The sequence below is a fragment of the Bombina bombina genome, chromosome 7 (assembly GCF_027579735.1).
Source record: "Bombina bombina isolate aBomBom1 chromosome 7, aBomBom1.pri, whole genome shotgun sequence".
In the NCBI taxonomy this organism is placed as follows: domain Eukaryota; kingdom Metazoa; phylum Chordata; class Amphibia; order Anura; family Bombinatoridae; genus Bombina; species Bombina bombina.
Window position 1 is genome coordinate 57819849 of NC_069505.1, and position 23577 is coordinate 57843425.

Genomic DNA, 23577 nt, shown 5'->3' on the forward strand with positions numbered 1-23577 from the left:
TGAGTGGAGGCTGTACTGAGCCGTCCCCCGCTTTGGTTGCTGTCCGACCCACCAGCCTGTTCGCTAGCCCGATCGTCCTCCATCAGTTTGGCTACGAGCACTGCCTTTGTCTTGTTGCCAGCGACTTTCCCTCTAGCCTGCAGCAATGTTCTCAATTCTTCCTTCCGAAGCCCATGGTACTGCTCCATCCGGCAAGATCTTCAGTTGGTGGTTTGGACGTTCCAGGTAGACGTAAGCATCCCACCGCTGCCAACCAATGTGACGGATCCCCGGCTACCCCGACTGGGTAGCTCCGCCAAAGGGGTCCTTCCGCTGCCTGGAACAAGCTGCTATGTAGCCCAGGAAAGTGATTACAGGAGCCCATCTAAATGACTAGACAGACTAGCATTCAGGTGAAATAAGAACTGACTTTATTGGGACAAACACACATCTTTTATACATACAACTCATCTTGATAAGACATGAGACAATGCCACAGTTTTACCGCCATTCCCGCCCCCTAGACAGGCTGGCGCTGGCCATAGCAGCCATAAACCTACAGATTTCCAGTACCCAGGGGTGGCGGTTTTCAAGGTGATCCCGGGAGAGTGGCGGCACTTCCAGGGTGTCATTTTAAAGCTCTCGTTTAAACGTCCACCTGGATCCTGAATCCTGGATGATGCGGTCGACCGGTAGTTCCAGGGGCCCGGCTGGCCGAAGGGAAAGTGGCGGTCAGCGGCCAGCTCTTTCAAGATGACATGTAATACTCAAAACAATGGGAACAGAAGGTCTGGGGAATCACGGTTGCTCTGAGGAGCCCAAAACTGCCAAGAGATAACAGGGGTGAGGTCATAGAGGGGTAAGGGATCAATCCCTGCAGCCCAGTATCCATGATAAATGTAAAAAAGGATGCTATTTTACCTCACAATTTCTTCAGCTCACCAGAGTAAGTGCTGTGTAAAAAGTTATACTTCAGTTGCTGTCCAGCTGCAAGTAAAAAAAAAGAGGAAGAAATGAACAGCAGCCAATCAGCATCAGTGCTGAGGTCATGAACTCTTTTACTGTGATCTCATGAGATTTTACTTAACTACCATGAGTTTTCATAGTAAACTTCCTTAAACTGAATAGGGAAATAACATGAGTGTGCATGAGGCTCACTCCCTTGCAGGTCCCGGGACAGACATACTAATTTGCTGCTTACAGTGGGGTGTGAATACTTAGGACATTTTGAGGTAAAATATCTTCCTTGTTTGCATACAGATGTTCAGGTAATATTTTCTAGTTAACTTTTTACAGCTATGCTGCTTCACTTTCACTTGTTTCAACATTTGGGTATCATGTCCCTTTAATGTGTTTCCAATGACTTGTTATACCAGCTGCAGAGTATGAAGTGGATGAGAAATTGCTTATGTAGGTTTATTTTTGTATATGAAATATCTGTTTTTGTTCTTTGAAACCACAACCAATTAAAATGGGTTGAACTTGCAGGGATAACAGATTTCCTTATTTGATCACTTTTTGTACACACACATGCTTATTTATATTATCTCTATCTGTATATCAAAGCCCAATACTTATTTAACATTTTATTGCTTATCTCTACTACCTCCCACTGGAAGTGTAATTTATTTGGCTGGCTATGTTATAGAAACTTTCACTATTGGTAGGAATTCCACAGGCAAAATCAGCTATTCCAAATGCTGATATAAAGGTAAATTAGCTATTTGTAACAATTTAATACACTCCAGCAGGTAAAATGGATTATTGGGAACTATTTAAAGGTGAGAAAATGTTACGGTACTCAGTCCCTTTAAAGGTTATATGTGAAAATGTTACTCCAGTTTACCTTGCTTCTTTAAAGGGAGTATACAATGTCCATCAGCTTCTGTTCTGGGATGTCTCCACAACTCAGTGCAATATTTATAAGGATCACATGACGCTATGCAACACAAGTTGTAAAAATGTGTCAAAGAAGAGGGAGAAGGATGGGAGGAAAAAGGAAATTGGGTGAAAGGTATGGGGTGAAGGCAAATTCCAAAATCACCAAATCATATCAATGTAAATACCCAGTAGATGACCATTTACTGATCCATTTTATAGGGAAAAGATTGGTTGGCCACCAAAATGACCTGCTGTAACAATTAGGGCCTAAGCTTTAACATTTAATAAATATGAAAGCCAATTACCCTTTAAAGGGATAGTCTAGTTAAAATTAAACTTTCATGATTCAGATAGGGCATGCAATTTTAAACTACTTTCCAATTGACTTTTATCATTAAATTTTCTTTGTTCCCTTGGTGGTATTTTTGAAAAGCTAAACCTAGCTAGGCTCAAACTGATTTCTAAACCATTGAAAACCACCTCTTAACTCAGAGCATTTTAAAAGTTTTTCACAGTTAGACAGCACTAGTTCATGTGTGCTATATAGATAACATTGTGCTCACTCCCGTGGATTTATTTAGGAGTCTGCATTGGTTGGCTAAACTGTATGTCTGTCAAAAGCACTGAGATGAGGGGGCAGTCTGCAGAGGCTTAGATACAAGGTAATCACAGAGGTAAAATATATATTAATATAAACATGTTGGTTATGCAAAACTGGGGAATGGGTAATAAAGGGATTAGCTATACTTTTTAAACAATAACAATTCTAGTGTAGACTGTCCCTTTAAAGAACTGTATTATTCAAGTGAGAGTAGCTTCAAGGTTCTGTCTAACCACATCTGCTTGGTTGGGGATGTAGATGTTTTTCACTATCTAGCTATTAGTTATTTTATCCCATTTATTCCAACTTGTAAAAGATGTAAAACATGTGATCTAAGCTTACATCTGGTTTTGGGGAGATCATTTATGGTGTCAGGTTTTACTGTAGAGCCACACTGTGACGGCCATCTTGGAATGCATGCCGCTATAATTGTAAAGGCAAATCATACACTTTCCTTACACTGTGAGCCCTGTTTTGCAGGGGGTGGACAGAGAGAGAGCGGCCAGGCATGATACAAGTGGAGCACAGCCCCGCTGTAGTGCGATCAATACTGATGCAGGGCCAAAAGGGCCCCTTAGAAGTGTGGGTGTGATCTCGATAAAGCTATGAGACACCTGTAGTTACGCCCTGAAACAGGACCTCCAATGTTATGTCCTTTCCATGTTTAATCTAATTTTTCCATTCTTTTTTTTTCTTTTCTTTTGTATCAATGCAATATTTTATATTAAAAACTGACATAATGCGCCTTGCGATAGTTAATTTTTCCTGTGCACTAGCACGCAGCCCGACATTTTACATTCCAATGTTCTTCACATAGAAAAAAATGGTCTTTTTATTTTTAAATAAATATACATATTTATATGATATTGTTAATGTAAAATATATATCTATACCTCTATGTGAATATATATATATATATATATATATATATATATACAGGTATAGAAATATAGATAGATAGATAGATAGATAGATAGATAGATAGATAGATAGATAGACAGATAGATGGATAGATAGATATAGAAATATGTATTTAACATAAAAAATAACATTTTCCTGTATGTGAAGAACATTAGAATGTGAAATATTAATATCTCCTGTTGGCTTAGTTTGAGAGCGATAAGTTTTTTTTTCTGTGCTCACCATTGAAGTCTATGGTGAGAAGAAGTTAGCGCAGTCCTGATATCCGAAGTCCTAAAGTTAGCATGTGTAGGGTTTCGCTCACTAGCAAACATTTTACTTTCCACTTGTAATACACACGCTAACTTGCACATGCAAAATATTTACTTCTGGGGTGTTATCACTAAAGCATTAAATAGCGCACCACTTGTAATCTGGCCCTTTGTGTTGTTTTCAGGAGGTTTTAAGCTCCAGGGGTATTAATGGCACAAGCATTTTAGGATTGTGATTACTACAAACACAGTGGTGATACCTAATAAAGTTCTGAAATCATTCTCTAATGAAAACAAGTGCAAGATTGTGATCAACCCCTTTTTTGTGTGCTGCTGCTGGCTGTTAGCAGTAGCACTAGATATTACTTTAAAGGACCACTAAATACACTAGAATTGAATAACTGACAAACACACAACAAACAACAATCCAATACCACTTACTTTGAATTTGAAATGAGCAGTAGAATATTTTCTGACAAATTCAATTTTCCCTCCCGCTGTATCATGTGACAGCCATCAGCCTATCACAATGCTCAGTAGGAGCTGGAGCCTCAGAAAGTGTGCATATAAAAATAATGTGCACATTTTGATAATGGAAGTCTATTGGAAAGTTTTTTAACTTGTATGCTTTATTTGAATAATGAAAGTTTCATTTTGACTTTAGTGGCTCTTTAAGCTGCAGTCCAGCTGATCCAGTATTCCCTTCTAAGGCCAGTTTTGTGTGCTGTCCAGTAGTGAAACTGTTAATAACCGGATCCTGCAATTAGCAAACACTGTACAATGCAGATGGCAAGGTATGTTTCTCTTATTAACTGTTTCACTGCTGGGCCGCACACAAAACTGGCCTTAGAGGGAACACTGAGCTGATCTGCTGCCTTAGGAAATAACAGGTCTTTAGCGGTTACCTGATTGGCTCTTCGGAGTCACGTGGGACCAAAGACACACGTAATTGGGTAGAAGGAGTTTGCCGGGAACTCAGGAGCTGGATACGTTGAACATCAGAAAGGCATCGTAATAGTTTCCCAGCACCAGAAAAGAACCATAGAAGCAACTCTTCTATAACCCAGGAGAGAAGATGCACAACCATCGGAGGTCCAGTAAGGGGAACCAGGCAAGACCCGGCAGGGACACTTATATACACAACGCTATATGCAAGCTCTAACATGAGAACAGCTGCAGTCACGGCTTTGATGCAATTTAAGTCATGACTTTGATACAACGCATTCACAACATAGAGGAACACTGTGTGTATTGAATAAACACACTTCTTTTAAACGTTATTACAACAAAGGAGGAACTGTGAAATATACGCTAGAGAGAAGATCAGAACACAGAACTGTGAAATATACGATAGAGAGAAGATCGGAACACAGAACTGTGAAATATACGATAGAGAGAAGATCGGAACACAGAACTGTGAAATATACGATAGAGAGAAGATCGGAACACAGAACTGTGAAAAATGAACATAGAACTTTGTTTAGGTATTTAGTTGGGGCCACAACTTTTAGACAGATTGTATACACAGGATCCTATACGATTTTATATAAGTTTATACGTTTTTATTTTATACAGTAAAGTTCCATTTGATAATACATTGCGACTATATTTCATTTTATGATTTTATTTTATTTTATTTTTCTACATTTTAGAAATGTTATCTCAAGAGGTTAACCATTTATTTTTTCTCAGAGGTATATTTTATTTTATCTTAGAGGTCTATACATATCATAGAGGTTATTATTATTTAATTTTGCGTCATATAGAGGTTAACATATCGTAGAGGTTATAACCATTCAATTCTAGTGTCACATAGAGGTCAATATAATCCTCAGTCATCCAGAGGTTGTAGTAATTAGGATTTACAAGTTTGATATTCTAGTACCATATATCCGACCCATAAGCAATTACTATTTATAGTTTGATATTCCAGTACCATATATCCTACCCATAAGCTTTTTTAGTGCTTCCCATCTTTCTTTCTTCACCTGAATTAATCAAACCACATGAATAAATCTCAGAGGTTAAATTAAAGACATTTTGTTTTGTGATCCAGTCAAAACAATTTTTTGTCTACATGTGTCTAGCCTGTAGTCTATATTTTCAACAGCATGAGTGAGGTAAGTTTTATTAAAGGAACTAGGGGATAAGAGGGGATGTTTGTGGTAGAATTTGGGAGGAATATAGCCACTCTTTCAACTTCAAACATAGCTATCTATCTCTGCTTTGTGTACGGAGAATACAGAACAACTTTGGAATACAATGTTTTACATCACTTGCGTCTCGCCGGAAACACAAGTTATGAAGCAGCGGTCTAAAGACCACTGCTCCATAACCTGTCCGCCTGCTCTGAGGAAGCGGACAGACATCGCCGGAAATCAACCTGATCGAATACGATCGGGTTGATTGACACCCCCTGCTAGATCTGTTAAACCACACAACAAACTATCATTTTTTTGCACGTCTATGCCATAAGCCTGTGGCCTATTTTAAAATGTTCCCTTATTTGTATATTTCCTGTATTTCTGACTAGCGATGTTGCGAAAGGGTAGTATTGAGAGTTAACCCTTTGATCGGATAACAGAAAGGAATTATATGTACTTACCCTTGTTTTCTTTTCTTGAAGGAATTTTAATATGGTTATCAATAAAGTTTACATTTTTAATATGTGTATATATTTTTTCAATTCTCCACAACCTACTTATTGTTTATATTAAGTATTGTATAATGTAATTGTAGTGTGTTTGTTTATAGTGTGTCTATGTATGTACTCTAAATTCCACTTAAATTATATACAGTATATACACATGCTACCCGACACTGCTGCATTTATTTATTCCCCTCTACACAGCTTCATAACAGACTATTATCTGGAACTACAATTCCCACAAACCTCTGCTGTCAAATGGCTACTAAGCATGTTGAAATTTATTTGTTAAGCAGATTTGAAACCTTTATAGCTAAGCGAAATCTCCTTGTTTTCACAAAAAAAACTACTAGGCAATAAAGGGTCAGATTATGGGGGATGGAGCTAACTCTGGTGCTGAACGGACACACATTATATCAGCTCCAGCTAGATTTTATATTAAAAGTACCTTTTGCTGCACTCCCCTAGGAGAGGGGCTCACCCTGAGGTCCCCTAGGCCCCAAATGATCTAATATCCCCCCTCCACACTATACAACTTTGTAGAGAACAACTTGACTACTCTCAAATTACACTCATGGTTTTAGCTTGTGTATATATGTTTTCAGGCTCCCTCTACAGGAGTATATAGGATTGGATGAGTATGGTTAAGTTTATATTAAGTAATAGTCCTTTGGTTCCAACTAAACCTGCTCCTGGTGCTGACATATTAGCTGGCTCCGCCCTCCATCCCCCCTCCACCCTCCCCCCTATTACATTTTGAGCGTCTCTCGCCTGCTGCATCCCCCTCCCCCATAAATCTATAGAGTTACCTCCTCCCTAGTCTTACCCTTATCTGAATAGATACCGTACTTTTTTTTTGTATATAGCTAGGAGAGGACCTTTTTTGCTTATATCACGTTCATGATACTCTACAACAAAACTGAAGTCTTTCTATGTGATAGCCCACATTTTATGGTAATGTTTGAGATACTAGAATGCAATACTCTCCCAACTATGCTGTGTATACATTGACTTGTAAATGTTTTGGGGCATACCCTATATTCTGTATTTATTTATGACTTCAATAAAAAAAAAAAAAAGTACCTTTTGCGTTTGTTCAAGCCCGAATATTATACCATTATTGAGACATTGGTTAGCTCAGGAGATCTGAACACCTAAACGTCAAGAGGGGAACAACAGACAGACGGCACTTCACTATATACAGAGCCTTTTAACTATTGGGAACTTTTGAGAGCGGCCATTTTCAGACCCACGCTATCACTGGGACCCGGGAACGGCAAGTTTGCTGCTTTTACCAGAGGTACTGGCTGCATAAATTCAATATGGATGTAGCAGCATATATTATACAAGAGATTAGCAATATTTTTGAAGATTGTCGTGTTAAGGTTGAGCACACTCTCACAAAGAGCTGAAATAATACCTGAAGAGCACAATACCCTTCAGCCTATCTACATTGTTACTTGCAACGGCGGTGGTGCTCTGGGGCCCCAGCGTTCACCACATGCTCAACATGACACGGAGAAGGCCGTAGGGATAAGGGGTATAAAGATCTGAGTCATGTCATCTGGGATGACGAGTTCAAGTACCCCATGTGCTGCAGACAGAGTGACAACAGAAATGCCCCAAACTGCTCATGCTGATGACCTAACATCTAGATCATCCACAACATGGAAGCATTATCAGTCAGTGGTAGTGGAGTCTCTCAAGAGCTGCCATCTGCCGGTACCTTATAGATGGCTATGAGACCGATCTGGAGAATTACCTCACAATGACCAAATTTGGCTACCGAGTGACAAGGTCTCTGCAACACCGATTGGGACACATTGCTCAGGAAAGATACAAAAAAGTGCAGAGGTCCTATACGCCGCTTGGAGTCGGTATATCAAACTACAGCTCTTACAAAACCAGATGGAACTATTAGGCGGTCAGCCCTGTCACATAGATGGGGTCGGTTGATACTGATTGCAACTATGATTATTACATGGACTCAAGGGGTATAACCTGTTCTTTTACGAGACTTGTATATGATGATTTTTTGTATACCCTTGAAGTTCTGTTTTATATGCATGTGTGTATCTGGGGACTTGCACTGTTTGTACTGTGGTGGTTTCTCTGCATTCTAAAAGCCAATTAAGTTTAGAAATGACGTTGCTGCACCCAGAGTTTAATGTTTCCTTATCCTACCTCTCAAGTTTCCTATGCGGGTACTATAGATAGCCAAATAAGTATTTTTTATTTTAAAGGTATTACCCAGCGATATGGCTAATATGTTCAACACTTCCTTTCAAAGAAAAGACCCTTAGAGATACAGATATTCCTATATACAAATGTTTTTTGCTTGCTATAGCAAGGTTAAAATAGGCTAAGTGTATCACAATGTTGGCATAGGACTCTATGTTAGGTTCCTACTCTCTTTGTCTGACATAGCATTAATTTACCTAATTTTTCTTATAGCCTTACATGTTCCTTATCTCATATAGTTCTATATCTTATGTGACTATCATACATAGGTGGTTAAATATGGACCAAGTTCTTATGAGGTAATGGTGTTTACACCCAGATAGTTACAGATACATGCAAATTGAGCGGTTATTTAGACCTACAACACCCCTATTACAGATAAAACCTTGACTTATACATCTCTGTTGTCACTTAAGTGTAGCTTACAGGTTTCTGTTTACGTGAAGCTGGTTGACACCACTACTCTACACAACGCATAGCTTACTATCTTTTTAGAAAATGGTGGTTCGCTAGGGAAACTTCACAGATCTGATATCTATATACCCACATTACCTCTTGTATATGCTAAGACTACATGGGATATTTATTTTTTTTACCTCCTATTGATAGTGGGTTTGCTTAAGATAGTACCTTTCTTCTAGATATATAGGGTAAACTAGTTCTTATTTAACTTGGGTTAAATTTACATATTTCAGGGTACGTCATAGTTGGGAATTACTTTTTAAATATGCCACTCTCCATACGAGCACCAGGAGATAGGAAATAGTTTTTGAGCCCTGTTAGCCTCCAGCTATTTTGATTTAGCTGCGACTTCGGCAGTCTATTAATATGATATTCAGAGGTGTTGTAAACCTTTAGCATACCCATAGTGTAAACCAATACCACATAACCCCCGAGACTAGCGATTGCCATTGTACTTATATGCTAGTATCTGCAAAACATATGGCTGTATACCAACTCCAGTATTAGCTTAAATCAATATAAGGTGATAATTCAGCCCAAAATGTCAGCTTTGTGGTACCCAGTAGTCATGCTAGTTGGTAGTGTACCTTATTATTCTCACCACTCAGAACATATCAATTTCCTAACGTCATCTGTGCTCCCCGCCCCCTACTCCCATTGGCTTATTGGATAAGCATAAGAAAATGCATCTTATGGAAATTCTATTTTATTGTTTTTCTATCCCCCTTAAATCCCTCCCTTGACAAAGGCATTATTTTGAGGGCCCATAGGTGACCCTAGCTTATTACAAGAGGGTAAAGGTTTGTGAGCGGATTTATTATGAGTCAAAGGGGAAATATGATCATATTTGAAAAATGGATAAATAAGAGGTTTACGTTTTATAGCTCTTACTATGTCTCGTTGAAACTCTATACCAACTTCCCAGTTAAGGTCAAACCTTTAATATATGTTGAACTTTTAATGTATCAGTGAGACCTTTATAATATTGCCAACATTGGATTTGTAAGCGGTATAACCTTGTTGTCCCTGTATATTGCATAACCTCAATAAAAAAATAAAATAAAAAAAAAAGGGTCAGATTACAAGTGGAGCAATATTAGCGCTCCACTGAGTAATACCAGTGCACACTAATGTGCGCTGGTATGACAAGTTGACAGCAATGCGAATGTGAGCTCGTCGTGATAAATTAACGCTCCACTTTTAAGTTGAATGGAGCTTTTTGAAGTAGGTTAGGGTCATTTTTAGTACTGAGTGTCTATTCGCAGGTAAAACAGATTAAAATATCAAGTTAATTAACTGGGGAAGAAAGTTTACTCAGACAATCTGATGTTGGGCAGTCTAGTTAACATAATCACACAGGAACACAATCAGTTTACCCAGACTCACTCCTGAGACACAATCAGATTAGACACGTAAATAAAATACATCTTATTACAGAATATAATAACAGCTCTTATTAACTATTAAGTCCTTTATGCCCACTTGGTTTATAGAGTCACAATTGCACCCACAAGGGGCACTCTTGCCCTATACCCATCCTGTATTTATGGATACAGGGTGACATGGACATAAGACAGAGTTATGAAAGTACATGGGGTGTCCAGCATATAAAATTCCACATTGCCATGCAGTCTCTGGGTATCCTTAAGCCCATGTACCTCCAGCCCAAAGAATGTTCCATAACAGGCCCTCAGATCTTGGTGACTCACGTCACAGCCTCCTTACCATTTTCTCTCTGTCTCATGTTTAATGATTAAGTAGTTAAATACATGGACTCATATTGCAGCTTTTAAGGAGATAAAATATCATATTTGCAATGAGCTCAGGAAATATTCAGAAGTAAAGTGTAATTTGACCAGAACTGTATTGGCAATTACCTGTGTTCTAACTGAGAGAAAAATCAATTAACTGTACTCAAGTGATTCAGGCTTAGGCACCTCTAAGACCGGTACATGGTGTACAGAGTTTTCTACCTCTAGGACTGAATATTCACAAAGAAAAACATTAATGTTTAATAATTTAACCTTTATTGAAACTGCAGAAATACAGAATGAAGCTAAAATCAGAACATATAACAGCAGACTAATACAATAAAATATAAAAAAACATTATAGTCTAAATACAGATCTCCAGCAGAAATGTCCGTTATACCAAAGCGCCCCTCCTAATTCCTCCAGCCAAACAGAAGTCGGAATGGGGTGAGGCTATAAGAAAAACAGATACAAAATTAAGACCTTTTTTCCCAAAGGGTGTAAAAAAATGTATTAATGTATTCAAACAAACAGTTAAAGGGACAGGAACCCCAACATTTTGTTCATGATTTGGATAGAACATACAATTTTAAACAACTTTCTAATTAACTTCTATTATCAAATTTGCTTCATTTTCGTGTTATCCTTTGCTGAAGGAACAGCATTGCACTACTAGCTGAACGCATCTAGTTAGCCAATCACAAGAGAGATGAGCAGCAGCTCCCACTAGTGTATGATATGTGCATATTATTTTTTAACAAGAGATACCAAGAGAACGAAGCACATTTAAAAATAGAAGTTAATTTAAAAGTGTCTTAAAAAAACCTGCTCTGTCTGAATCATACAAGTTTAATTTTGACTTTCCTATCCCTTTAATCTGCATAAAAAATCATTAAAGGGACATGAAACTCAACATTTTTCTTTCATGATTCAGATAGAGAATACAATTTTAAAAAAGTTTCCAATTTACTTCTATTATAAAAGTCGCTTCATTCTCTTGTTATTCTTTCCTGAAGAGATATCTAGATAGCTAACGTGCACAGGAAATAGTGGTCCAGCTGCAGACACATGCACACTCCTGAGCTTACATCCCTGTTTTTAAACAAAGGATAACAAGAAAATTATTTTCGTTCTTGAGTTATTCTTTGTTGAAGAGATACCTGGGTAGGCAGTGTGCACGTGTATCAAGCCCTACATGGCAGAAGACAATGCTGTCATCTAGTGCTCTTGCAAATGTATAACATTGTCACAAAACTGCTGCGTATAGTGCTGCAGGTCTCCTGAGCTTACCTGCCTGTTTTTTCAACAAAAGATACCAAAAAGAACAAAGAAAATCTGATGATAGAAGTCAGTTGGAAAGTTGTTTAAAATTGTATGTTCTATCTGAATCATGAAAGAAAAATAAATGGGTTTTATGTCCTTTAAAATAAAAAATTGTTCTTTGCCTCAAACATGTCCTTTGCAGTGATGATGTGTTTTCTAGAATGAACACATCAGCATTTTGCTAGGTACGCCCATCTCACTCTTGGGGGATCGATTTATAAAGCAGCGGATGCTGCTTCCGACCGACTCCGCTTCAATTCCACCTGAAGCAGAAGTTAAGAAGCAGTGGTCGTAAGATCACTGCTCCTTAACTCGTTTGCCACCTTTTAGGTGTCGGACTGAAATCATCCTGATCCAATCTGATCGGGATGATTGACGGCCCCTGCTAGCGTAAGACAGCCGCTCCTTAACTCGTCCGCCACCTCTGAGACGGGGGACAACGATCAGCACCAACGGATACAATCGGGTTGATTGACACCCCCTGCTAGCAGCATATGCTGTCGGCATTTATCGATGTGCAGTGGACATGATCCGCTACAGCAAATCATGTCCGCCCGCACATTAGTAAAATCGGCCCCTTAGCATCCTGATGAAAAGTAGCAATTGAATAGTTCTGTGTACATTAAAGGGACACTAAATTCAAAATTAAACTTTTTACCTCCATTGTCCATTTGTGCACAGTCTTTTTATATACCAGCTCCTACTGAGCATGTGCAAGAGTTTGCAGTGTAGACATATGAGTCCATACTTGGCTGATGGCGTCACATGGTTACAGTTGGCAGGGAAATAAATGCAATCTTTGAAATTTATTAGAAAAAAAATCTACTAAAAATGTCAAAATCAGAGGAAGTGATATTGCACTGTCTTTTTATTGTGAATTGGCAAAAGCAGCTAGAACCCAGAAGCTGAGGTAGAATGAATAGAGGACCATAAAGCAGTAGGTATAATGTGGAGCGTAGAATACCTGACTAACAGACCTAACAGTAGATATGTAGCACATTGGAAATCCAGAACAGGAAATACGGGAACAGGTGAGGTCAGGAAAAGGCCAAGATTTCTGACCAGCCATGGGTCCAGTATAAGTAGCAAGGTCAGGAATCAAAGTTAAGATCAGCAACAAGAATAGGAAGCCATGGGTCCAGTATAAGTGGCAAAGTCAAGAAACAAAGCTAAGGTCAGCAACAGGTATAGGAAGCCATGGTTCCAGTGAAAGTAGCAAGGTCAGGAATCAAAGCTAAGGTCAGCAACAGGTATTGGAAGCCATAGGTTCAGTATAAGTAGGAAGGTCAGGAATCAAAGCAAAAATCAGCAACAGGTATAGGAAGCCATGGGTCCAGTGAAAGTAGCAAGGTCAGGAATGAAAGCTAAGGTCAGCAACAGGTATAAGAAGTCATGGGTCCAGTATAAGTAGCAAGGTAAGGAAAAAAGCTAAGGTCAGCAACAGGTATACAAAGCCATGGGTTTAGTATAAATTGTGAGGTCAGGAATCAATGCTATGGTCAGCAGCAGGTATAGGAATCCATGGGTCCAGTATAAGTAGGGAAGTCAGCAATCAAGGCTAAGGTCAGCAACAGAGATCAATGCAAAAATTCAACAAATAGATCAAAAAACATAATTTATGTAAGAACTTACCTGTTAAATTAATTTCTTTCATAGTGGCAAGAGTCTATGAGCTAGTGACGTATGGGATATACATTCCTACCAGGAGGTGGTAAAGTTTCCCAAACCTCAAAATGCCCATAAATACACCTCCCACCACACACATACCTCAGTTTTAACGTATAGCCATGTAGTGAGGTGTAAAAAGGAGTAAAAAAAGCATACAAAAAAGAGGAGCTGGAAAAAATAATGTGCATTTATACAAAAAAATCATAACCACCAAAAAGGGTGGGTCTCATGGACTCTTGCCACTATGAAAGAAATGCATTTATCAAGTAAGTTCTTACATAAATGATCTTTTCTTTCAGGTAAGTGGCAAGAGTCCATGATCTAGTGACGTATGGGATATAATAACCAAGATGTGGAAATCCACAGTCACTAGAGAGGGAGGGATAAAAATAAAAACAGCTATTTCCACTGAAAAAATATAATCCAAATAATATTTAAATTTTCTTGAATTTAAAAAAACTCAAATTATAGGCAAAGTAATCAAACTGAGACAACTGCCTGAAGAACTTTTCTACCAAAGACTGCTTCTGAGGAAGCAAATACATCAAAATGGTAAAATTTAGTAAATGTATGCAAAGAAGACCAAGTTGCTGCTTTGCAAATCTGATCAACTGAAGCTCCATTCTTGAAAGCCCAAGAAGTGGCAACTGATCTTGTAGAATGAACTGTAATTCTTTGAGGTAGAGACTGCCCCACCTCCAAATAAGCCTTGTGAATCAAAAGTTTTAACCAAGATGCCAAAGAAATGGCAGATGCTTTCGGACCTTTCCTGAAATCAGAGGAAATAACGAATAAACTAGAAGTCTTTCTGAAATCCTTGGTTGCCTCAACATAGTATTTCAAAGCTCTTGCCACATCCAAAGAATGTAGAGATCTCTCAAGAGAGTTCTTAGGATTAGGCCACAAAGAAGGAACAACAATTTCCCTACTAATGTTGTTAGAATTCACTACCTTAGGTAAAAATTTAAACAAAGTCTTTAAAACAGCTTTATCTTGATGGAATATCAGATAAGGAGACTCACAAGAGAGAGCCGACAACTCCAAAACTCTTCTAGCAGAAGAGATAGCCAAAAGAAATAACACTTTCCAAGAAAGTAGTTTAATGTCCAAAGAATGCATAGGCTCACAAGGAGGAGCCTGTAAAATCTTCAAAACCAAATTAAGACTTCAAGGCAGAGAAATAGACTTAATAACAGGTTTGATGCGAAACAAAGCCTGAACAAAACAGTGAATATCAGGAAGTTTAGCAATCTTTCTATGAAATAAGACAGAAAGAGCAGATATTTGTCCCTTCAAAGTATTTGCAGACAAACCCTTATCCAAAGCATCCTGAAGAAACTGTAAAATCCGAGGAATTCTAAAAGAATGCCAAGAAAAATTATGAGGAGCACCATAAAATGTAGGTTTTCCAAACCCGATAATAAATCTTTCTTGAAACAGACTTACGAGCCTGTAACATAGTGTTAATTACTGAGTCAGAGAAACCTCTGTGACTAAGAACTAAGCGTTTAATTTCCATACCTTCAAATTTAGAGATTTGAGATCCTGATGGAAAAACGGCCCTTGAGACAGAAGGTCTGGCCTTAAAAAAAGGGGCCAAGGATGGCAACTGGACATCCGGACAAGATCCGCATACCAGAACCTGTGAGGCCATGCTGGTGCTATCAGAAGCACATGAGATTGTTCCATAATGATCTTGGAGATCACCCTTGGAAGAAGAACTAGAGGCGGAAAAATGTAAGCAGGTTGGTAAAACTAAGGAACTGCTAAAGCATCCACCATCTCTGCCTGAGGATCCTTGGATCTGGAAAGATATCTGGGAAGTTTCTTGTTCAAACGAGAGGCCATCAAATTTATTTCTGGAAGACCGCACATTTGTACAATCTGAAGAAACACATCTGGATGGAGAGACCACTCGCCCGCTTCCAAATAGTCTACTCCTGGAATATGAATCACAAAAATTAGACAAGAGTCTGACTCTGCCCAAGAAAGTATCCAAGATACTTCTTTCATTGCTAAAGAGCTGCAAATCCCTCCCTGATGATTGACATATGCCACTGTTGTGATATTGTCTGAAAAGTTCTCTCTTTAACAGAGGCCAAGCCTGAAGAGCTCTGAAGATAGGACGGAGTTCTAAAATATTGATTGGTAACCTCGCCTCGTTTCCAAACCCCTTGTGCAGTCAGAGACCCCCAGACAGCTCCCCAACCTGTAAGACTTGCGTCTGTTGAGATCACAGTCCAGGAAGGACGAACAAAAGAGGCCCCTTGAACAATCCGATGATGGTCCAACCACCATGACAGAGAGCGTTGAATGTTTGGATTTAAGTATATCAGTTGTGATATCCGAGTATAATCCCTGCACCATTGATTCTGCATGTAAAGCTGCAGAGGTCTCATATGAAAATGAGCAAAGGGGATTGCGTCCAATGCTGCAGTCATAAGACCTAAAACTTCCATGCATATAGCCACTGAAGGGAACGATCGAGACTGAAGGTTTAGACAAGCTTATACCAATTTGATTTGTCTCTTGTCTGTTAAAGACAAAGTCATGGACACTGAATCTATCTGGAACCCTAAAAATGTGACCTTTGTCTGAGAATCAAGAAACTCCTTTGAAAATTGATCCTCCAACCATGCCTTTGAAGAAATGACACTAGTTTCCTGTGAAACTCTGCTAAATGAAAAGACTGAACTAGTACCAAGATATTGTCCAAATAAGGAAACACCACAATACCCTGCTCTCTGATTACAGATAGAAGGGCACCGAGAACCTTCAAAAAGATTTTTGGAGCTGTTGCTAGGCCAAATGGAAAAGCAACAAACTGGTATGCTTGTCTAGAAAAGAGAATCTCAGAAACCGATAATGGCCTGGATGAATTGGAATATGAAGATAAGCATCCTGTTAATCTATTGTGGACATAAAATGCCCTTGCTGAACAAAAGGAAGAATAGTCCTTATAGTCACCATCTTGAAAGTTGGGACTCTTACAAAATGATTTAGGGACAATGAATAGATTTGAATAGAACCCCAAACCGTGTTCCTTTAGAGCAGAGCTTTCCAAACTGTGTGTTGTGACAAGTTAGTTTGTCGGCAGCAGTGTGTAGGTGTGTCGCAGCTTCAGCACAAATTTTTTTGAATTTAAAATTTAAAAAATTTTTTTTTTTTGGTTTCCAACTTTCCGCCTGCCTGCTATGCATATCACATGGTTGACACGTGATTGATACATAGTTAGTCACAGATCTTCTTAACCTATTGGCGCAGCTCTGTGGGAACTGAAACTATTCCCATTGGCGGCACATTGGCTCCTGACTGCACGTGTAGTCTCTTCAATCGGCTCGTGACTGCATGTGTAGTCAGTGAGTGGGACAGCAGTGTGTTTGCAGCGCGGGCAGTAGTCAAGCAGACTCGCAGAGGGCGGCAGTTTAAGCGCTGAGCTGAAGTCAGAAGTCAAAGTGTTTTTTTGTTTTTTTTGCAGCTAGCTCCCAGTAGTGCATTGCTGCTCCTGCTCTTGATATATGGATAGGAAGTGGAAGCTTAAAAATGCTTGATGATGAAATGTGAGTGTCTTTATCTAATATTCCACCAAATATTCAGAAACTGTTCATCCCATCAACCTCATACAACCCATTAAATTAGTATGTAGCTATTGGTGATATTAAACTTTTTTTAATTCTTGCACATACTGTACATACTGTTACTTGTAAATATATTTTGTTATTATATTATTTATGTATGTGTCTGTATCTCTTAAAATAAGTTAGTTTAACCTCCTGTTTGCTGGTACAACTGAATTACTGTGTCACAATATGATGTAGGTCTAAAAAGTGTGACACCGACATGAAAAGTTTGGAAAGAACTGCTTTAGAGGAACTGGAACAACCATCCCTGAAAGCTCTAGATCTGAAACACACTTCAGAAAAGCCTGAGCCTTCACAGAATTTGTTGGAACATGAGAAAGAAAGAATCTTCTCATGGGAGGTCTCATTCTGAAACCTATTTGATACCCTTGAGACACAATATTCTGAACGAAACCTGACTAAATTTCCTGAAATAATTTCAATCAGCCTCCCACCAGTTGAACTGGATTGAGGGCCGCACCTTCATGCAGTTTTAGGGGCTGGATTTGGTTTCTTATAAGGTTTGGTTTTATTCCAATTTGAAGATGGTCTCCAATTGGATCCAAAGGCCTTAGGGGAAGGAATCGTCTTTTGTTCCTTATTCTGATGAAAGGAACAAAAATTATTAGGAGCCTTAAATTTACCTGTAGATTTTTTATCTTGAGGTAAAAAAACTCCTTTCCCCCCAGTAATAGTGGAAATAAAAGAATCCAATTGAGAACCATATAGATTCTTACCCTGGAAAGACAAAGATAATAATCTAGATTTAGACACGATGTCAGCATTCCAAGATTTAAGCCATAAAGCACTTCTGGCTAAAATAGCTAAAGACATAGAGGCCCATTTATCAATCTCTGAACTGAGCTTGAGGGCCCGTGTTTCTGGCGGGTCTTCAGACTCGCCAGAAACACAAGTTATGGAGCAGCGGCTCCATAACCCTGTCCGCCTGCTCTGATGAGGCGGACAGGAATTGCCACAATTCAACCCGATTGAATACGATCGGGTTGATTGACACCTCCCTGCTGACGGCCCATTGGCCGCAAGTCTGCAGGGGGCGGCGTTGCACCAGCAGCTCTTGTGAGATGCTGGTGCAATGCTGAATACGGAGAGCGTATTGCTCTCCGTATTCAGCAATGTCTGTCGGACCTGATCCGCAGTGTCGGATCAGGTCTGACAGACATTTGGTAAATCGGCCTTATAGATTTAACATCGATCTTAATAATGTCAAATATAGCATCACAAATGAAATGATTAGCATGTTGAAGCAAAAGTATAATACTGGATAAATCATGATCTTCTACCTGACAAGCTAAACTATCCAACCAAAAAGTTGAAGCAGCAGCCACATCAGCCATATAAATGGCAGGTCTAAGAATATAACCAGAATGTAAATAAGTTTTCCTTAGATAAGATTCAATCTTTCTATCTAAAGGATCCTTAAAAGAAGTACTATCTTCCATAGGAATAGTAGTACGTTTGGCAAGAGTGGAAATAGCCCCATCAACCTTAGGAATTTTTTCCCAAAACTTCAAATTAGCCACAGGTAAAAGATACAACTTCCTAAACCTAGAAGATGGATTAAAAGAAGAACCAGGCTTAGACCATTCTTTAGTAATAATATCAGAAACAGCGTATGGAATAGGAAAAACCTCAGGAGCAACCTTAGGAGGTTTAAATATAGAATTTAAACGTTTACTGTTTTTTTTATCAAGAGGACTAGACTCTTCAATACCCAAAGTAACCAGAGCTTCCTTTAACAAAGAGCAAATATAATCAATCTTAAACAAATAGGAAGATTTGTCAAATTCATAATCTGAATCAGGATCCTCTGAACCAGAGAAATCCTCATCAGCAGAGGACATTTCAGTATGCTGTCAGTCAATACAAAGTTCATCAGGATTATGAGAAGTTTTAAAAGACCTTTTACGTTTATTTGAAGGCGGAATAGCAGACATAGCCTTATCTATAGCTGCAGCAATATAATCTTTTACATCTGCAGGAATATAAGGTACATTAGACGTTGAAGGAACAACAGACAATGTATTAGTACTAATAGAAATATTATCTGCATGCAAAGCTTATCATGACAGATGCCACATAATTGAGCTGGAGAAATAACATCAGTTAATTTACAACAGACACGTTTAGCTTTGGTAGAACTGTGTTCAGGCAGCATGGTTTCTAAAGCAACATCAGAGGCAGGATCAGACTGCAGTCGCTTCAATTCCGATTGGCTGATAGAATTCTATCAGCCAATCGGAATTAAGGTAGAAAAAATCCTATTGGCTGATCCAATAAGCCAATAGGATTGAAGTTCAATCCTATTGGCTGATTAGAACAGCCAATAGGATTGAGCTCGCATACTTCCCAAGATTCAAGCCGCTGCAGACGCGGAAGTGATAGCCAAGTCCGGGGGAGGATAGAGCATACCAAATGTTCAGGCTGCAGGGGTGCAAGCTGCCGGATAAGCGGCCGGTGTAGCCGCAAATGACCACAGCAAAAAAGATTAGGCAGCTGCTCCAAAAAAGAGTGAATACGAGGGCTGACAAAAACAAGGTTAAAAACTTGAAACCTTTATTGAAACATTAAAAATACATAGGCAGTACAGGGCACACAAACTCCCTGACTAGTTTCGTGCTCCCTATGATTAAGTGCTCAACAGAGCACGAAACTAGTCAGGGAGTTTGTGTGCCCTGTACTCCCTATGTATTTTTAATGTTTCAATAAAGGTTTCAAGTTTTTAACCTTGTTTTTGTCAGCCCTCGTATTCACTCTTTTTTGGAGCAGCTGCCTAATCTTTTTTGCTGTGATTGAGCTCGCATACTATTGGCTGATTGGAACAGCCAATAGAATGCAAGCTCAATGCTATTGGCTGATTGGATCAGCCAATAGGATTTTTTCTACCTTAATTCCGATTGGCTGATAGAATTCTATCAGCCAATCGGAATTGAAGGAGCGCCATCTTGGATGACATCATTTAAAGGACCCGTCATTGTTCCAGTTGCCGTTGAAAGAAGAGGATGCTCCGCTTCGGATGTCTTGAAGATGGACCCGCTCCGCTCCGGATGGATGAAGATAGAAGATGCCGCCTGGATGAAGACTTCTGGCCGTCTGGAGGACCTCTTCTGCCCGGATAGGATGAAGACTTCGGACCGTCTGGAGGACCACTTCTGCCCGGTTGGGTGAAGATGTCTCAAGGTAGGGTGATCTTCAAGGGGGTAGTGTTAGGTTTTATTAAGGGGGGATTGGGTGGGTTTTAGAGTAGAGTTGAGTGTGTGGGCGGTGGGTTTTAATGTTGGGGGTGTATTGTATTTTTTTACAGGTAAAAGAGCTGATTACTTTGGGGCAATGCCCCGCAAAAAGCCCTTTTAAGGGCTATTTGTAATCTAGTATAGGGTAGGGATTTTTATTATTCTGGAGGGCTTTTTTATTTTATTAGAGGGATTAGATTAGGTGTAATTAGTTTAAAAAACTTGTAATTATTTTATTATTTTCTGTAATTTAGTGGGGGGGGGGGGTTGTACTTTAGATCATTGTATTTAATTGTATTTAATTGTAGTTAATTTAGGGAATTAATTTAATTATAGTGTAGTGTTAGATGTAATTGTACCTTAGGTTAGGTTTTATTTTACAGGTATATTTGTCTTTATTTTAACTAGGTAGCTATTAAATAGTTAATAACTACTTAATAACTATTGTACCTAGTTAAAATAAATACAAACTTGCCTGTAAAATACGTGAATAACACTTTGTATCTGTGAATAACACTTATGTCTTTTTATTTTGAGAAAATCAGAAACTGTTTTTCATTGGACATTCGATAACATGTGATACCCACTGACATATCAGACCTGAATGGGAACCTAAAATAGAGAACTACCTGAAAGGGAACTACAAAACATCACTATACCAGAAACTGAATTTCATTGGACAACCTATAACATGTGATCTTCACTGACATGACCTGAAAAAGAACTTGAAGCAGAAAACTACCTTAAAGGGAACTACAAAACCGGCAAAAATGATGATATCTACAGAAATTTTATATTTTAAAACAAACTTATAGTTTCTAATATAATTAATATTATTTTTTATGTTTTTTTAGATGTTTATTTTAAATTTACAATTGAAATTTTGAATCGGGTGTAAACCTGCTCTCCTCCAATGGGGAAGCAGGTAGCGTAACTGACATGTATTTAAAGGCCGCCTGTGCAGCGGAAAGGTATGCTTTGGTTTGTAAACCACTTTTATTGCTCTTGAGAAAGACGGCTGGGACCGTTAAAACGCTTTTGCGTTGAGCCAAATAAAGACAAACTTTTTTACTGAATCTGTGATATTGTCTTTTCATATTGGGAAGGAGCCGGTAACCTGCAATATACACTGTGAGTAGATATTCACCTTTGTATGGTGTATTGTCTGATATTTCAGCACCACTATTTTGCACCTAGAGTTATACAACCGAGGAAGGAAAGGAAAGGAAGATACCAACGGCTGATACAAGCTGAACCAGCGCCTCCAGCTAGCACACCTTATATTTTCACACAGACCTTGGGAGAGACTGTGGGACGGCTGCGGTTCACCAGAAGGGGAAAGTATTAATACATATTATACACCTGTTTGCAAAATAAAAATAAACCCTAAGCTAGATACAAATGTAACTATTAGTTATATTGTAGCTATTTTAGGGTTTATTTTATAGGTAAGTATTTAAATAGGAATAATTTATTTAATTCTAGTAATTTTATTTCGATTTATTTAAATAATATTTAAGTTAGGGGGGTGTTAGGGTTAGACTTATATTTTGGGGTTAATAAATTTAATATAGTGGCAGCGACGTTGGGGTCGGCAGATTAGGGGTAATAAATGTAGGTAGGTGTTGGCGATGTTAGGGATGGCAGATTAGGGGTTAATAATATTTAACTAGTGTTTGCGAGGCGGGAGTGCGGCGGTTTAGGGGTTTATACATTTATTGAAGTGGCGGCGATGTCCGGTTAGGCAGATTAGGAGTTAAAAAATGTAATATAGTGTTTGCGATATGGGGGGGCCTCGGTTTAGGGGTTAATAGGTAGTTTATGGGTGTTAGTGTACTTTTTAGCACTTTAGTTAAGAGTTTTATGTTACAGTGTTAGCCCATAAAACTCCTAACTACTGACTTTTAAATGCAGTATCAGTCTTGACAGGAGAGGGTGTACCGCTCACTTTTTCCAAGACTTGTAATACCGGCGTTAGGAAAATCCCATTGAAAAGATAGGATACGCAATTTACGTAAGTGGATTTGCGGTATGCTCGAGTCGGGAAAAAATGGGAGCGGTACACCTGTACCTACCAGACTCGTAATACCAGTGGGCGTTAAAAAAGCAGCGTTGGCACCTCTCAATGCTGCTTTTTAAGGCTAACGCAAGACTCGTAATCTAGGCGATGGTTTAAAAAGAATGGAGATGTTTTGGTGGATGTATTAGTAGAGTTATTATACACGTATTCTGCCATTGGAATACTGTGAAACCATTGATCCTGTTGATAGGAACAATAACACCTGATGTATTGCTCTAACCACTGGTTTACTCTGTCTGCCCATTTGTTTGGGGGTGGTAAGCGGTACTATAACGGTGATCAATCTGTAAAACTGTGCAGAGTTGTCTCCAAAAACGTTAGGTGAACTGAGAACCTCTGTCTGAAATTATAACCGAAGGTAGCCCATGTAACCGAACCACATGGTTTAAGAATAATTCTGCTCTTTCTGCTGAAGTGGGTAGTTTCTTATAAGGGATAAAATGAGCCATCTTGGTGAGTAAATCCACAACTACCAGGATGGTATTATGGTTGTTGGACGAAGGAAGGTCAACAATGAAATCCATGCCGACAGTCTGCCATGGTCTTTCTGGAATGTGAAGGGGTTTCAGAAACCCATATGGACGTTTTTTTTTTCAGATTGTGAAACTCCACAGATTTGACATGCCATTACGTATTATTTTACGGATTGGCTGATGTTTGGCCACCAATAGTTTCTCTTTAGCAAATCCAAGGTTCTCTGAACTTCAGGCTGACCTACTAAGGGAGAGTCATGATGGTTATGCAAAACACTGTCTCTTAACGCAGGGGGTATATACACTTTGTCTTTGGAATAGTAAAGTCCATCTGGTTTAATGTTGAGTTTTTGTTTTGGGAAAGTATCATCATCATGTTGACCTAAACGTATTAAGTCATAAAACCCAGTAGTAGCGCCTAGGAAATG

General features: G+C 38.9%; 1 protein-coding gene across 1 annotated transcript in view; it reads right to left on the reverse strand.

The window, feature by feature from the left end:
• The window catches only part of GPHA2 (glycoprotein hormone subunit alpha 2), a 62148-nt gene extending 38948 nt beyond the window's left edge, over positions 1–23200 (reverse strand). The window contains exon 1 of the mRNA XM_053689261.1: positions 23049–23200. Coding sequence (XP_053545236.1) covers positions 23049–23200 — 152 coding nt within the window. The remainder of the gene's footprint in view (positions 1–23048) is intronic.
• Positions 23201–23577: the final 377 nt, after the last annotated feature.